General features: G+C 40.4%; 1 protein-coding gene across 2 annotated transcripts in view; it reads left to right on the top strand.

The window, feature by feature from the left end:
* RAB8A (RAB8A, member RAS oncogene family) overlaps positions 1–18,910 on the top strand; it is a 73,240-nt gene that overhangs the window by 14,477 nt on the left and 39,853 nt on the right. For both annotated transcript variants that reach the window (XR_013272235.1, XM_077475954.1), the window contains exon 2: positions 15,992–16,052. Coding sequence is in view for 1 of the 2 variants with exons in the window: in XM_077475954.1 (XP_077332080.1) it covers positions 15,992–16,052 (61 nt within the window). In the remaining variant the exon portion in view is untranslated. The remainder of the gene's footprint in view (positions 1–15,991; positions 16,053–18,910) is intronic.

Genomic DNA, 18,910 nt, shown 5'->3' on the forward strand with positions numbered 1-18,910 from the left:
CTCAGCTCGGTCTATGTCGGCGGTGAGAGGAGCCCAAGATCTCCGCGACTAAGGCGTCGGCGCTAAATTTAAAATGAAAACGTGCTGCAATTTTGGGGAAGGCTGCAGGTGGACACTGCAAGGTTGATGGGCATTTAAAATGTAAGTTGGGTGTTTTTTTTTTTTTTTTTTCCCCCTTAAACTTCCCTCCTAAACTTGGGGTGCGTGTTATACGCTGCTAAATACGGTATATCACTGTATAACAAATTCAGTAAAATGCTTATTATTAAAGACTTCTTAAAAACAATTCAAGGACATGATAAAACCATAAGATGCTAAACCAAATACATGATAGAAAGAATGCACATACACATGAAAATCAATCATCTCTCTCTCTCTCTCTCTCTCTCTCTCTCTCGATCTCTCTCTCGATCTCTCTCGATCTCTCTCTCGATCTCTCTCTCTCTCTCGATCTCTCTCTCTCTCTCTCGATCTCTCTCTCTCTCTCTCGATCTCTCTCTCTCTCTCGATCTCTCTCTCTCTCTCGATCTCTCTCTCTCTCTCGATCTCTCTCTCTCTCTCGATCTCTCTCTCTCTCGATCTCTCTCTCTCTCTCTCTCTCTCTCTCTCGAAGTATTTGTGTGTGTATATAAATCCATATACGCCGCAAATATTCCACACAGAACCACCCATGAAAGCATTTAATAGTTATCGAATTTACCTAATTTAGTTTAATATGTGAAGTTTAAAAAAAAGGCAATTTATTCTTAAATATCTCTATGTAATGATACTGTAAATATAAATGACCAACAATATAGTTGGGGAGCAAAATCTCGAGTCCACTCTGAGAATAACAGACAGAAGCAATATACTGTTAGAGGTTAAATCTGGTAAATATCAGACTCGGATCACATTTCTTTATTTAAAAAATAAAAAAATAAATTAAGACTGTTTTGCTGATTTTCAGACAGAATTGTAATATAATATGTATGACAGACTCCCTTGTCATAGGCAGGTGGCTTGGTAAAAAGCTCCCTGTGCCTGCTGTCACATATGCTGGCCATAAAAAAACAATGTCTTCCTACAAACAAATTTAAATTTTGAGAAAGTTTTTTGTTTGATTTTTCTAATCGTTAGTGGGGTCGAATCGACGCTCGTTTTCAACCACAGTGATGAGAAAACTCAAAGGAACAAAACAGAAAACTTCTTGGTTAATGGCGTTTTCAGACAGTGTATGTGGGGTTCATTCAGAAATTACAATCATTTTAAAACTGAATGTTAAAAGCAAGTGACATTTTTAAATGACATTCTTTCATTCAGCGAATGTACAGAGATTTTTCGGATGAATAATCAATATGTGTATGGCAAGTATAAAACTCGGTTCACACCTATGCTATCCACACCTATGCTGCGATTTGCATTTTTGCATTTTTTTTTTTTTTTAAATGTTTGGCCAAATTGATGTTGGGCAGATTAAAAAATGCAAATTGTGGCAAAAACTCTGGTTCAACAGACTTCAATTGAGAAACTGCAGAAAAGCAAACAAGCAAAAAATTTTTTAAAAAAAGCACAATTTTGCGTTGGAAAAAAGTCCCTGATCCTTTCCCTATACGCAATGGGTTTTACACAGAGCAGCCCTGATTCTCCTCTTCTGGGGTTCCCCCACCGATGCTTCTGGCTCTTCCTGGCATCGGAGTAAACCCTTTAGCAAGGTAAAAAAAAAACTTCTGCCTTTTTTAGAACCACTCACTTCCTGCCCAGAACTACATGTCCCATGAGGTATTGCTCCTCACACATTTACAAGTTCTTAGGCACTTACTGACATGTATGGATGGTGTACTGAGCTGTATGTGTGCTTCACTATATTTTCTGATATGTAAACAAATGCATTCTGTGTATGCAGGCCAACTAATCAGCTGGCCGATTAATCAATTATGATTAGTTGACAACTATTTTCATAATCTATTAGTTGTTTCAGAGATATAATATATTCTCTATCTTTTTTTTTTTTTTTTTTTTTCATATACACTGGCAGAATTAGATTTCTTGGCCATTTTTCAGAGAATATGAATAACACAAAAAGTTTTCTTTCACTCATGGTAAGTGTTTGGGTGAAGCCATTTATTATGAATCAACCGTGTTTACTCTTTTTAAATCAAAATGGCAACAAACTACCCAAATGACTCTGATCAAAAGTTTACATACCCCAGTTCTTAATACAGTGTGTTTCCCCAAAAATAAGGCCCATCTTGATTTTCTAGGATGGCTGCAATATAAGCCCTGAAAATAAATCCTAGTTTAAAGTCCTTGTAAAAATCATGTAATCCACGCTGTAAAAGGATTATATCATGTCCAGTATGTGTCTTTATGTAACATTATTGTCGAAAATACATTATTTACAGTGTCATTGGATGCTCATATGACCCACCGGAGTTCTTCTCTCCTCCCGCTCGGAGCACGGCTAATGTCAGCTCCCTCAGCAGTGCTCGGAGCGGGGAAGAAGAGCTTCGGATTAAATGATTTAACTAGGGTTTATTTTTGGGGATTATAGAGGCTGACAGGGAGGAAGAGGGGGAGAGAAGACAGGGGATTAATAAGACCTCCCCTGAAAATGAGCCCCAATGCGTTTTTTGTAGCCAAATTTTAATATAAGACCCGGTCTTATATTTGGGGAAACACGGTACCTCGTATCGCCCCCTTTAACATCAATGACAGCTTGAAGTCTTTTGTGGTAATTGTGGATGAGGCTCTTTATCTTCTCAGATGGTAAAGTGCCCAGTCCTCTTGGCAAAAAGCCTCCAGTTTCTGTACATTTTTGGGCTGTCTTGGATGAACTGCACGTTTTGCGATCTCCCCAGAGTAGCTTAATGACTGAGATGACCACTCCAGAACCTTTACTTCTGCTGTAGCCAATGACAGGTCGGCTTAGCCTTGTGTTTTTGGATCATTGTCATGTTGGAATGTCCAAGTACGTCCCATGTGGAGCTTCCTAGCTAATGAATGCAAATGTTCCTCCAGTATTTTTTGATAACATACTGCATTTATCTTGCCATCAATTTTGACCAAATTTCCTGTGCCATTGTAGCTCACACATCCCCAAAACATCAGCGATCCACCTCCGTGTTTCACAGTAGGAATGGTGTACCTTTTTCATAGGCCTTGTTGACTCCTCTCCAAGTGAAGCGTTTATGATTGTGGCCTAAAAGCTACATTTTGGTCTCATCACTCCAAATAACTTTGTGCTAGAAGGTTTGAAACTTGTCTCTTTGCTGTTTGGCGTGTTGTAAGCGGGATACTTTGTGGCATTTGCATAGTAATGGCTTTTCTTCTGGTGACTCGACCATGCACCCCCATCTTTCTTCAAGTGCCTCCTTATTGTGCATCTTGAAACAGCCACACCATGTTTTCAGAGAGACCTGCATTTCACCTGAAGTTTTGTGGGTTTTACTTTGCATCCCCAATCAATTTTCCTTGCAATTGTGGCTGAAATTTTAGTTGACAGTGGTTTGGTTTCAACAGAACCCCTCATTTTCCACTTCTTGATTAGAGTTTGAACACTGCTGATTGGCATTCAATTACTTGGATATCTTTTTATAACCCTTTCCTGTTTTATACAGTTCAACAACTACCTTTTCCCACAGATCCTTGAAGGCAGGCAAAAAGACACTGCTCCAGGTAAACCTTCTGCAGACCTCCCATGCAGGTGATTGCCACCATGTACAACGGGATAGGAAAATTATGACTGCATGCCACCAAGGGACTGTTCAATAATTTATTCCACTAGTTATCAAAGACAGACAGCATACTAACAAAGGATACAGACTAGCTGTTGACGTGTTTCACATAATTCTGTTCTTACCCATAACCAATAACCAGCCTTCCTCTGGATCAACTGTAGTTATAGGACTGTATGTGGTGGTGTGATTTTTTTTTTTTTTTTTTTTTTTTTGTCCCTTTCCTTCACAAAGGCTGCAAAAAAAAAAAAAAAAAGTATTGTAAGATATATATATATATATATATATATATATATATATATATATATATATATATATATATATTATGATCTGTATTGTCTTAAAAATCCCATACACGTATTTGGAGTTGGTTTATATGAGAAATATAAGAACATTGTATAATATATGGCAAGCTATAGATGGTGCAAATTTCTTTCCTGCACGGATTGTTGGAAAGAAATTTTGCACAATCCCCCCATCAATAGACAATGCTGACAGAATTCCCCCAACCTGCAGCCCTGTGTGTCTATTTGGACTCGGTGCAGAGGTTTGGCCACACCCCCTCTCTCTCCTGATTGACTAACTGCTGCTGTGTCTTGGCCAACCAGGAGGGAGAGTCCTGGATGGCTGAAACACTTGTGGACATTGCTGGATAGAGAGGAGGCTCAGGCAAGTATTATGGGGGCTGAGGGTGGCTGCTGCACACACATAGAATGCATTAAGTTAAAAAAAAAAAAAAAACTTCTGCCTTTACAAACACTTTAAGCACCTCTGTCCATGCTAGACAGTGTGGATGAAGTAATCGACCCTGCTGGCTATTGTGTTCTGACAACCACGGCGCCCACAGCTGCCTGAATAACTGAACAGGCCCTTTATTTTGTTGGATGCAGTTATTCAGCTGACAATTTTCCAGAAGCTCCTTCAATTTTGAAATCTACGGTACTTTTGTTGTACTAGCCGATGCTGACAGGGTCATGCAAAGTTCGAATTTCATATTAAATCAGTTGAAATTCAAGCCTTTTATGGCCAGCCTATAATAAGATGTTTCTTCAGCCACAGAGCATTGCTGGGTTTCTCTATACCAGGGGTGTCCAACCATTTGACCTTCCTGGGCCACATTGGAAGAAGAGGGGCAGATCACAAGTTAATGATTACTCAGATAGGTACATTATCTATATCAGTAATGTTCATTTTATTTATTTATTTTTTTTTGTAAAAAAGGGCAACCGTGTGATATTTGACACAGTTTTTTATAAACAAATGCATCAATATCGATGGATGTAGTAGCAATTCTCTGAAGGTGCTCTAATTTTGCCCTTCGCGTGCTTCATCCTTGAAAATAGTTGCTCACAAATATAGGTGCTTTCAAAAACTGACGACGTAAATAAGGCGTGATTGTGAAGAGTGGGAGATTGTTCTTTGGGAAGATAAAAACTTAAGTCCAGTAAAGAGACGCGATAAAATCTTTCTTGGCTGCACGTGTTGGCTAAGTGTAAACGCATTTTTATAAAAAATTCCAGCAAAAAGTCACAATTTTTTGTAAGTTTACGATTTTGTGTTGGGCTGAATTTATGGCTGTCTTGGGTTGCAGGTTGGACACCCTTCTCTATGCTAATCTCTCGGGTGAGTATTGCTGGTCTTTCCATCTTTACGCTCCTTCTTTTTATACTAATGAAGAGAGCTTGGGTGCAGTGGTAATGCTTCCAGTAGGATACCAGGTTGGTGTATAGCTAGGTAGCAAGCAAGGAAGGTTAGGCTGGAGTCTGAGTTTTACCTGTAAATTTTTTATTTATTTATTTTTTTCACAAGTTATATAAATCCAAAGTTTTACATAACCTTTCTAAAATGGATTAACTGCTCATTAGGAAATTGACTTCTAATAGTAAATCGCCCTGTATACACTTAAATTGCGAATAAGAAGAGAAATGTAATTTCTGTAAGCTATATGATCTGTAGCTTTCAAGCAGAGGTAAGAGATACCATCAAGGTCATTGGAGACTCCCTTTCGGGGTCTGTTCACACCATATGCTTTAGGCAAGGCTGCTCAGCCAAGCCCAGCCCGACACATTCCCAAGGCATAGACAAGGCAATATGCCATGAGTCCCATATGTTCACTGCAGTGTTGTGTGCTGAAGAAAGCTAGGACATGCAGTACCTTTTTTTTTTTTTTTTTTTTTTTTTTTTGCACTGCATCACGAAAGGCTGCAAAGAAGGTGAATAAAATGTCAAAAAACTAAACCAGAAAGAACCGCGTTCCCTTCAAACAGGGCTAGATACACACACCTCCCATGTGATACCAATGCCCCAACCGGGGAGCTGTGTATATAAAGAATATAAAAAATGAATGAATACAGTGCAAAGTGATTAGACATTCGTAATAAATGTGACTTCCAATAGCCCATAATACGAAATTTAAATTGTGAGTTGAATATAAACCTGGATACATGTATATAAACTACTATTCCAATAGTTAGAAAAAGAGCCTAAATACACATGTAAATAAACAATCAAAAGTGTCCTTAATAACAGTTGAATGTGTCCCTTATGTGATAATCCTCAAAACGAATCCAACTTATGAAGTCAATTATTTTCAGATGCCAAACACCACGTGTTGATTATAGTGTCCAAAAATAATTCTTTGCTTCATATTCCCAAATCGTGACACATGCCACAGTGCACCACCACCAAAGGTCAAGATTGGCTCCTTACCAGATGTCAAAGGATCAGGCCACGCTATATATACTCCTCAATCCTCCAAAACTGCACCCTCCTTCAGGGTCATGGTTCAATAGGGCTCCAGTTTGTGTAAATTATAGGATCCACCATAAAAGAGGGAGAAAAGGCACTCCAATAGTGTAAAATTGCTTATTTTAATAAAGATCAAAAACTAAAAAAACACACTTACAATCAAGCATTGAGATATGGCATAACAAGTGGGAAGCGTCGGCCGTACGCAAATCTCTACAGGTCTCTCCTTCTCCAGCTGGTATAGTTCACAAGGCAATAAACAGCATGTCACACCTCCCTACGCGTTTCGTGATACTTCACATCGTCTTGGTGCACTGTGAACTGTACCAGCTGTTTATTGCCTTGTGAACTGTACCAGCTGGAGAAGGAGAGGCCTGTGGAGATTTGCGTACGGCAGACGCTTCCCACTTGTTATGCCATATCTCACTGCTTGATTGTAAGTGTGTTTTTATTTTCGTTTTTGATCTTTCTTAAATAAGCAATTTTACACTATTGGAGTGCCTTTTCTCCCTCTTTTATGGTGGATCCTATAATTTATACAAACTGGAGCCCTTTTGAACCATGACCCTGAAGGAGGGTGGAGTTTTGGAGGATTGAGGAGTATATATAGCTTGGCCTGATCCTTTGATATGCGAATTATCTTTTGACATCTGGTAAGGAGCCAATCTTGACCTTTGGTGGTGCACTGTGGCATGTTTCACGATTTGGGAATATGAAGCAAAGAATTATTTTTGGACACTATAATCAACACGTGGTGTTTGGCATCTGAAAATAATTGACTTCATAAGTTGGATTCGTTTTGAGGATTATCACATAAGGACACCTTCAACTGTTATTAAGGACACTTTTGATTGTTTATTTACATGTGTATTTAGGCTCTTTTTCTAACTATTGGAATAGTAGTTTATATACATGTATCCAGGTTTATATTCAACTCACAATTGAAATTCGTATTATGAGCTATTGGCAGTCACATTTATTACGATTGTCTAATCACTTTGCACTGTATTCATTCATTTTTTATATTCTTTATATACACAGCTCCCCGGTTGGGACATTGGTATCACGTGGGAGGTGTGTGTATCTAGCACTGTTTGAAGGGAGCGTGGTTCTTTCTGGTTTAGTTTTTTTACATATATATATTTTTGGTATATAATAGAACTGCAGCACTCACGGGATTCGAATTTTTTGATTTATAGTCTGTAGCGCGATTTTTCTTTTCTTTTATATAGAATAAAATGTCAAATTGTGACATTTAAAATAAATATGAAAAATTAAAGTAGGAAAAAAAACTGTCCCGTAACACATTAGCATTGCTCCATTTACAGCGCATACCAGTGGCCGCTGGGGTGAATAGTGCGAAATTTGTGTCACCTGCTCAAAAATGTGCAATATGTTTTTTCTAATTTTATGTGTCGTAAATTCCTCACCATTGTTATGGGATAAATCAACAATGTATTATAGTTGAGAACTGCCCCAACCCCGAAAATGAATAACTATACCTGTGGCAGTAAATACTAATTGCATCCATCAATTTATAGATATCCGTTGCTGTTTGCATCTGGAGCGGAAACTATCCCAATGGGACTGGAGGCACAAGCATTTGCGAAGTCCAATAAACTGACTCCGACACTATCATTAATCCAAAAGATACGGAATAAAAGCAGGCAACTTCAGGAGGTACAGGGCTTCACGGACAATAGCCCCATTTGGGGCAATCGTTCGTATGTGGAGCTGGCCAAGCTACAGCAGGGGCCCAAATGGAAGGCACACTGTGTGGTTATGCTGGCTCACATATTTGAAAATGGTACATTGCTTTCCTTTTCTGAAATGCAGACCAGGTTCAATGTGTCGGGCAATATGTGGTATTCCTACTTCCAGCTACGGCATGCGATTTGCGGCTTGGGGGGATGCAGGGGAATTGGTGCTTTCACCCACCCCAGTGTTTCATGTGCTGCAATCGAGCAACTCATCTAAGGAAACTATATCCCAATGTTATCAAATGTTACTCGCCAGGCATCTAAAGGCCTTTCCTTGCAGGGCAGTGAAAGTATGGGAGAAGGACCTAGGTCAAATTACAGGGGATCAATGGGAGGAAGCATTGCAGTCAATAACCACATGCTCTTTAAATGTAGCCCAAAAAGGTTTCCCAACTATACATAATATTGAGGGTACACTACACCCCTGAGAAACTGCACAGGATGGGCAGGTTGGCAGACCCTGTGTGCTGCCGCTGCCGGAGACAGGGAGGGGACCTCATCCACCTCCTGTGGCGCTGTCCAAAGCTCCATCGGTACTGAACCGAGGTGATAGACACGCTAAATGTGGTATTCCAAACAAAGTTACCCAAGGACCCAATGTGTTGCATACTGGGGATTCTGGAGGAGGTAATCCCTGAGGAACTGGTCAGAGTTGCACTTTTGAGGGCATTGTTTCAAGCCAGGAAGGTGCTACTGATGGGATGGAAGTCAACTTTACTACCTACTGGCGCCTGATGGATAACACATATGGGGAGAACCCTGATTATGGAAAAATACATTTATCAACATAGGGGATGCCCAAGCAGGTTTGAATGTATATGGGCACAATGGCTGGATACGCCTGGGTTGTGCCCCAATGAGCTTGTGATGTCCCGACTGCTGTTGTGTCCCTAGAGGGGATAGTACGTATGGGATGTGCTATGGATAAATCTGGTGGGCTGTGCTGGTGGAGGACCGGAGGGAGGGAAGGAAGAGATATGTTGGAGATGCTGTGTTGTGGGGCAGTGACGCAATAATGTACAAGTTGATGATCATGGATTTTTTTACCATGTACATGCACATTGGAGGATGTTGTAACCTGTCAAGTTCAATAAAATATTTTTCTGATTTAAAAAATGATAGATATTCATTGTTAATTAACATGGGGGGGGGGGGGGGGAGAAACTATAGATAATTTAAAGAAAAAGGTCCCAGTGATCCTCCTCAAAGATGGGTAATCAAACCACTGTGCACAAATCTCGAAATCCGCTTTGAAAAGCCTTCCACCAATCCGTGATACACCTACACCTTCCAAAATGAACACTCACCAGAAAACAATTAGAAAGACTCAGTTTATGCCTGGATCAGTTATGTCTCTTGTTGGAATGTATCTGGAGTTTCCCAACCTGTATCTCCATAATCATTCCATATGTCTCCACCTTTTGAGTGATCTTAAAATCTCATAGAAAACAAACGGCCATCTTTGCGCAAGATTCCTTGCTTTATTTTGCTTAAAAAAACATATATAAAAGTTGCCCTCACATGGTATGGTGCCTTAAGACTGGCACTGAGTCTATCCAGCGTTCTGTTTAGAGCCTGTGCTTGCCCTTCAGTCTACAGGAACTGGCGTGTGGTGCAAGCCTTGGTTTTGGGGGGGTTAGGGACAGGACGTGATGTCTGCGTTACCCAGAAGTCTGTACACGTCCTGCATCCTCAGGAAGCTTCCTGATGACGCATAACTTGATACGAAAGGCATAGAGGCTTCTGAGTAATGCCGATGTCACATCCTGTCCCTTACCCGCATGAAACCAAAGCTTGCACCGTACGCTGATTCCTGGAGATGCATTCCAACGAGAGAAGTAACTGATCCAGGAATAAACTGAGGCTTTTTGATTGTTTTCTGGTGAGTGTTCATTTTGGAAGGTGGAGGTGTATCGCAGATTGGAAGTCTTTTCAACACCGATTTAGATTTGTGCACGGAGGTTTGGTTACCCATCTTTAAAGAGGATCACTGGGGCTTTTTTCTTTAATTATCTCTCCTATTTTTTTTTTTTTTTTTTTTTTTTTATTACAGGGTTTTACTATTATTATTTTTTTTTCTTCCTATGTTTTTAATGCTTTAATAACAATGAATGATATATACTTGATGATGTAATTTAGTATTCAGTGCCACAGGTATATTTATTAATTGCTGGGGTGAATAGGCCCTAATTGTCACCACCATGCTCTCCTATATGTTGTGTTAGTAGGCTTCAGCAAGCTTTCCACAAACAAGGCATTCTGAATCCTGCTTGTTTAAAGTGGTCACTTTAAAGGGTTTTTAACCATATTTCATTTGGTCCATCAACGATACCATTGGAAATGTTATGCTATATCTCTTCAGTGCCAAAAAAATCCCGGTTGATACTTCTAGAAATCCTGTTAGCTGATATTTTCCTGTGCTCTCTGCCTGTGTTGACTTTTACCTATCGCATTGTTTGTTTCCAGTTTATCCCTGAGGACTACAGAACCCCTCCCTTCTATATTATGGAGATGGGAGGTTATTAGAAACCTTGAGAGGGGACAGTTACTGTAGTCCTGCAACAGAGAACAGGGGGACATTTTTGTAACCCTGTCCTTGGATGACAACGCTCCTTCTCCAGTACAATAATTAGGCCTTGGTCGTCCTATGTTAGAAAGTGTGCTGGCAGAATTGTGAGCTAAAAATAAAGCCAATAGCTGCCACATCTAAGGACTGGTAAGTCGCAACAGAATACACTTTTGTTCTTGGTTTTGGATAAATAAACTTTTTTGATTTCTTTAGGCCCTTTCACACCAGCGGACCGATTGGGTCTGCCTGTCCGTTTTTCCAGATAGACCTGATCAGATCATCCATTGTTCACTATGGAGCCGGCATCCGATCTGCAAAAAAAAATGACGGATCGGTATATGTTTGCCATCTGTCCTGTGAATCGGATGACAGTTGGATGTAAACAGACAGTCCGTTTTTGTATCTGACCACTCCATAGAAACACAGCGGGCTATATCTATGTCCACTCCGCATAGTAGAGCGGACACTGGACCTGTTAATTGCCTGCTCAGTGGAGAGATCCCCTGCTGAGCAGGCAAATTCGCTTGACCGATTCGGCTCCTTCTGAAAGGGGGCCTTATGATGATTTCCATATCTTCCAGTAGGACCCTATCTTTTGATTTGTAATCCTTATTGGGGGAAAAAAATTACTGGATATGAAACCATTGCCATGTTCTACTTCTGTGCTGTTTTGGGGAAGGATTAGAAAAGACTTTCTTAAGCTTTTTACCCCAGAGTAACTCTTAAAATATTTTCAAGTCTTCAGGAACCCCAGCTTAAACAAATCCATTTGGGGGTCAGTGGGAAAAATTACATTGGTGGCCATTGGGAAGAGAATCCCTGAGGTACCCCGGTTGAGAATAACTGACTGGGTTAGAAGCTCAGTGATGATTTCATTGCTGTCTGCCCCTCCCTTCCTGGCCAGTGTATATCAAGAATTAAGGATAAATCTTCCTAGTGTAGTCCTTCAAATTCTACTAAAGACACATTTTTCATTCATTCATTTATTTACTTTTTCATGCCTGAATGTGTCCCCTTTGAGATCACTTGCTGGCTGAGTACCCCCCCCCCCTCCCCGCAGCCTCTTGGGACACTTCAGACTGCAGGGCCATTCACGAGGTGCAGTATGGCCTGCACATGCAGTTGACTGCCCACAGTTAATATGGAGGCGCCTGCACCCGAAGACAGGCAAAGAGCTGGGTTGGGGGTGAGGTCATCACTGGATCCTGGGACATGTAAGTGTGTGTGGTACAGTATTTTGTAGCTGCTGACTTTTTTACATTTTTGTTTACAGGGTGAAGCTCCTCTTCTAACACTCTGGGTAATGTGGGAAAGAAGGTCTATAGAAAAAATAAGTAGCACCAATACTGTGCACTGGGGTACTCCTGGTAACATTTCCCCACTACAGTACTTAGGTTATAATACAATTATAGCTGATAGCTTTTACAAGCAAGCTTGCTTGTAATATTTGGTTACTGTAGTGCATGGTTCATGTATGCAAATCTGGTTAATTGTCCACATAAAATAACTCAAATGTATTTTATCAGGTTATTTTAGTGTCTTTCTGATTACAACATACTGTCTATAGGGGTGTTGCCATGAAAGCAGATTCAAAAGGGTTTGGATGGGTCTGGTCACTTCCTCCGTAGCTGCATAGTCAGCAGGAAATGCATAGTTAGCTGAAACTGCAACGTGTAAAGTGAGTAGCAAGCATCTACTTGTCCATATATTTTGTCCCAGCATATATGGCTGTGAGGCAAGGAATACAGCATGGAATGAGTATATTTAATGATAAATGCATATACTTTCCCTGCAGTGAAAGCTTTTCCAAAACAAAATTATGGCGATTTACACCAGCTAGAGCAAGCTGGAGTTATTTAACTGAAGGTAAAGGCCCATTTGTGCTTTTGCATTTTAAAAACCTGTTTTCACTACTGTACAGTTGTGCTCATAAGTTTACATACCCTGGCAGAATTTAATTTCTTGGCCATTTTTTCAGAGAATATAAATGATAACACAAACTTTTCTTTCGCTCATGGTTAGTGTTTGGCTGAGGCAATTTTTTTTTATCAATGAATTGTTTTTACTCTTTTTAAATCATGGCAACAGAATCTACCCAAATGACCCTGATCAAAGGTTTACATACCCCAGAACTGAAATGGCCACTCCAGAACCTTCACTTTATTCTGCTGTAGCTAATGACAGGTCGACTTAGCCTTGTGTTTTGGATCATTGTCATGTTGGAAGGTCCAAGTACGTCCCACACGCAGCTTTCTGGCAGATGAATGCAAATGCTCCTCCAGTATTTTTTTTATAATATACCGCATTCATCTTGCCATCAATTTTGACCAAATTTCCTGTTTTTTTTTTTTTTTTTTTTTTTTTTGTAGCTCACACATCCCCAAAACATCAGCGATCCACCTCCCGTGTTTCACAGTAGGAATGGTGTACCTTTCATCATAGGCCTTGTTGACTCCTTTCCAAATGAAGCGTTTATGGTTGTGGCCAAAAAGCAAAATGTTGGTCTCATCACTCCAAATGACTTTGTGCCAGAAGGTTTGAGGCTTGTCTCTGTGCTGTTTGGCCTATTGTTAACGGGATACTTTGTGGCATTTGTGTAGTAATGGCTTTCTTCCAACTCGACCATGCACCCCCATCTTTCTTCAAGTGCCTCCTTATTGTGCATCTTGAAACAGCCCCACCACATGTTTTCAGAGTCCTTTATTTCACCTGAAGTTACTTGTGGCTTTTTCTTTGCATCCCGAACAATTTTCCCGGCAGTTGTGGCTGAAATTTTAGTTGGTCTACCTGACCGTGGTTTGGTTTCAACAGAATTTCTCATTTTCCACTTCTTGATTAGAGTTTGAACACTGCTGATTTGCAATCTCAATTCCTTGGATAGCTTTTTATATCCCTTTCCTGTTTTATACAGTTCAACTACCTTTTAACGAAAATCCCTTAAATTCTTTTGCTTTCCCCATGAACGTCAGTGCAGCACTGGATGAAAGATACAAAGGTCTGTCAGGAGTCCAGAAACTCATTGACCTTTTATACACACAAACTAATTACAATAAAACAGATCCCAGGTGAGGATGGTTACCTTTTTTAACAACCTCTTTGTGTCAACTTGTGTGCATGTTATAAGGCCAAAATCACCAGGGTATGTAGAATTTTGATCAGGGTCATTGGGTAGTTTCTGTTGTCGTTATGATTTAAAGAGTAAACACAGTTGATTGATAATAAATGGTTTCGGCCAAACGCTACCCATGAGTGAAAAATGTTTTTTTTATCATTCATAATCTCTGAAAAATGGCAAAGAAATCATAAATTGGGCCAGGGTATGTAAACTTATGAGCACTGCACAACTGTATATTATAGTTGTATTTTATCATATGTTATGCATGTTATGTTTTTAAAAAATGTCCTTACAAACATAAGAAACCTGAAACTTAAAATGTATGCCTCCCAGTGGGGCTGCTCCTGCCCTGTAAGGGTTAGTTACTTGTTTTGTCTAGGACCAGAGGAGAAACACTTTTACTTGCCTGACTCTCTGCTCCTCAATAGATGGTGCTCACCTATGCTCTGGTGGGTGGTAGACTGTTCTTCTGCAATAACACATCCATATCTGTGCTAGGGACCCTGCATAAATCTTCTTGTCAGGATCTTAGACCGCTACAGTGTGAGGGAACTGTATCAGCTGGAAGGAACAGAGGGGCAGTTACAGCCCCATTACAAGGGGTCATTTTTTAATTGCCCGGAGTTGGGCAATTCTCCTGTGTCTTGCTTACAACACTGTTCGTTTATTCTTTTCCTTCCCTTACTTGGTGTCAGTGTTTTAATTTTTGTATTTGGTGATTGTGAAGCCCATGCATTTAGTCATTGGGTATAACTGAAGCACAATTTCAGTTTTATTGGTGTGAATGATATAGTAGATGGCATTTACCATAGACATTTATTAGCTGAAAACAGAAGCATACAATCACTTTCCCATGCCCATTGAATCACAAGTTCTGTGAACAGCCACCAATACAAATGAATAGCTGTACTCACATGAACACTGATTTTGTGTTTGTTTGGGGAAATGCACCGTATGCAAATTGTGCAGGTAAACGCAGATTTAGAAATTATCAGCATTTACACGATTACAGCTGCTTATTTACTTTCATTGTAGCTATATACGACAGCTGTGACTCCCTGGGAAAGCACCAGGGTTTTTACCTTTTTTGAGGTATTTTCCGCTAATAAACATCCGTGTGCATGAGGCCTTATTGTTCACTGAATACACTTAAAAGCTACATTATGGTTGCTAATAAAGTTTTAATATATTTAAAAAAAAAAAAGTGTATGTATACTATATTATGAGTTGGACCGCACTGCCTTTGGAATCCAAGATAGCCTGAATTCTCCTGGGATTGTGTCTTGGATGGTGGATAATGGAATCTGATACCACTCTTTGTGCAAAAATCCAGGTCACAATCTTGCACAATGTCCTTTTTGTCTCTTTCGGTCAGTTGACCATGTCGCCTGCACTTATGCTTCTCAGACTGTTTTCCTGGTAACTGTATATGCTGCCATAATCTTTGATACTGCACCTTGCGACACCACAGATAAATCGATAACTTCAGTCATAGAGGCACCAGCTAAGTGGGCACCAACAATTTTCCCTCTTTGAAACTTTGTAAGCTCTGACATGACTCCATATCACTAGCAGCGCACGCAGTGAATGACGAAAGTTAGGCTCCCCACCTGTTAGCCAGGTATCTCCTCACACAGCGGAAGCAAAAGAATGTTGCATCACTTACGCTTTGAGCCTGGGTTCTCACTATTGCGATGCTGGAACTTGCACCAGCATCGTGCTGGTTCCCGCATTGCATCTACCTTGCAGACAGTTCACACTGCCCTCTGCGAACCTCTGTGGGTGTCAATACAAAATGAATAACACCCCCAGATCAGATTGCAGTTCGCTGGAGCCCACACACGATCTAATTGTCCACCGGACCAAGTCCGCCGGAAAGGCCGATCCTGTGTACGCGGCATAAGCTGTCCTGAGGAAATGAAATTACGCTATTAACAAAAACAATAGACCTCAAATCAGGTGTAATTGTTTGGGCGTGCAATCGGAGGCTGTAGAAAATCTTTGCCTGAATTTTAAAGTCAACTTTAAAAGGTCTGTGGATTCCATTTTGGTTGTAGTTATTCATTATAATATTTATTTCTTGCAGGTATTGACTTTAAAATCAGAACTATAGAATTAGATGGCAAGCGAATTAAGCTACAGATATGGTAAGTTTATTTTACATGTCTTCACTTCAAAATAATAAAAAAAAATGTATTCTTCACACAAGTCGAGGATATTATGGCAGCCATTATTGTCAGGTTTTATTGACAGGATTTCAAGGCTGCAGTGTTAGAAGCTGCATCATTTTTCAGAAACTCATTTTCTGTGTACTGTGCTTCTGCTAGGGAGTGTTAATTTACACAGGGAGGTTACAGTGAAAACGATCATAGTTCTAATGCTTTTCTTTCAGTCCAGAATGTCTGATGTTCTTGTACATTGTGCAAGTATAGAGTTGCTCTAATCAAGCCAGCTGGTCTAGGAGGGCAGAGCTTTCCTTCAGTTTTTGCATGGGGAGCTAACCACAGATGGCAGCATTATGTGGGTAAATAAAAGTCAAGGATTGATTGCTCATTGCGGGTTAAATCAGGAAGGTGCATGGACCAGTACATGATCCAGGCGAAGAGCATCATTTCTGGGGGTTCTGGTTCCAAGCCTCGTTCACGGCGAAGGGGCCAGCTAGTGCTTTAATGGCAGTCAGAATGCTACAGGTGTAAAAGCTAATGCTGCATTTTGGATTCTTCTATGCAAACTGGAACTTGGGTGGATACAGACGCCCTTGTCACCAGCAGGACACAAGCTGAAGGCTGCTGTACCTACTTGTTTTCACCTATCCTGTAATATGTCACCTGGGGCCCCTTGGTGTTGGGCTTAATGGGGTAGGGCACTGTTGCGCTCTCTTTCTAGGGCTTCTTAAAGGGAGTTTTGGGGTCTTGACAGATTTTCCTTTCTTGACTGGTTAAATGTAATGACTTTATGGGTTGGGTTGGTTTGGAGTGCGGCAGATTGTTACATGTTACACTTTGAATATTGATATAATGTGCGTAATCGCAGTGGCACAACCCAAATAGGTGCGGCGCCATACTACTTTTGGTGACTTCGGGGGCAATTTGATTAGACCTCTGCATGATCCCGCACAGATGTCTTGGGCTGCATTCCCAGTTTGAAATCGTGCAGGTTCAGCTGAACTTGCATGATTTCTAACCTGCAGCAGTGTGAACCTAGGCTTATATACAAGTATGTAGGTGATGGGAACGTTGCTGGCTGCATGCTTCTGCAGCAGGCCCTTCCTATGTGCTTATATTTTATATAGGGTGTTTTATATCCCCACCATAGCTCAGACCTGGTCAATGTTCAATAGCGGCTAGTCTTCTTCAGTTTGCACTTAAGACTTCATATGCGGTTTCCTTTAATTATGTGCATTTATTTTTTGTAGTTTACATACTGCAGTCAGCAGTATCTGTACTAAATAAATAACTCATTCAAATTCTTCAGTTACCCTGCCCTGGTACATGGGCCATATATGTGATATTTATGGTCATAATTGTGGGATAAGAGGTATCTGAGCTATTTAAAAAAAAAAAAAAAAATTGTGAGGCCCCATCCCCACATATACGAATATGCCAACGTAAACGCACACGTGGGGGGCACCTACGCATGAAAACGTTGATCGCTATACACTTTACATATCGCTGCGCATGCCGAAATGAGAGCAATAACGCTAAACTGATGACCCATAGAGGGCTTTTAAAGTGTCCCCTATAGAAAATATAGGGTTCTGGAGGTTTTGGACATTTTACGGGTGCACTTCAGGCCTAAAACCTTTTTTTTTTTTTTTTCTTTTTTTTTTTTTAAACGTGGGCAAACGCAAAAACTGCTCCCTGGAGGATATAGCTGAGCTCCTATAGGTGTCGGTGAATTCATAATTTTCCTTCCACTTCACAATTATGTGCCACTTTGTGTTGGCCTATCACTATCACAGGGGTATGAATACTTTTTCAAAGCTCTGTATGTATAATTAATGTAAAGGAAAAAAAAATTTAACCGCTTGCCGACCACCTCACGCCGACATACATCGGCAGAAGGGCTCATACAGGCAAACTAACGTACCTGTACGTGGCCTTTTTAAGAAGTGGCCAGCGGGTCACGGGTCCTGAGGAATCTCTCGCCACGGGGATACTCACGATCAAGCATCTCCCCGTTCTGCTTAGTGACACAGGCAGAGATCAGTGACGTGTCACATGTAGCCACACCCCCCAATGGTTAGAAACACTCCCCAGGGCACACTTAACCCATACACTGCCCCCTAGTGGTTAACCCCTTCACTGCCAGTGTCATTTACACAGGAATCTGTGCATTTGTATAGCACTGATTGCTGTATAAATGACAATGGTCCCAAAAATGTGTCAAAAATGTCCGATGTGTATGCCATAATGTCGCTGTCACAATAAAAATTGCTGATTGCTGCCATTACTAGTAAAAAAAAAAATTAATAAAAATGCCATAAAACTATCACCTATTTTGTAAACGTTATAAAATTTGCGCAAACCAATCAATCGCTTATTGCGATTTTTTTTTTGATCAAACCCCACCAAAAGAAAGCTCTATTTGTGGGGAAAAATGGACGTCGATTTTGTTTGGGAGCCACGTTGCATGACTGTGCAGTTGTCAGTTAAAGCGACGCAGTGGCGAATCGCAAAAAGTGCTCTTGTCAGGAAGGGGGTAAATTCTTACGGGGCTGAAGGTGTTAAACAACTGTACATTGTGCAGTCAATACTACAAGACAGATGTAAACCCTTTGCATACAGGTTTTAATTACAAGTGGCTCATCAGATTACTTATACTATACAGCCGTATGAAGTCATAGTGGTTTCAAATTCAGCAATATCAGGAAGTGCTGTAACTGATGAATACTTCGTGGTATGGTAAATTCAAATGTATATCATTCAGAATAGTTTTTTTAGTTTTTTTTTTTTTTTTTTTTTTCTTTCTCACACTTTAGTTGTATAAAATTAACATCCTGTAG

Source organism: Lithobates pipiens, unplaced genomic scaffold (assembly GCF_037356315.1).
Source record: "Lithobates pipiens isolate NorthernLeopardFrog02 unplaced genomic scaffold, aLitPip1_a1.2 Scaffold_13, whole genome shotgun sequence".
In the NCBI taxonomy this organism is placed as follows: Eukaryota; Metazoa; Chordata; class Amphibia; order Anura; family Ranidae; genus Lithobates; species Lithobates pipiens.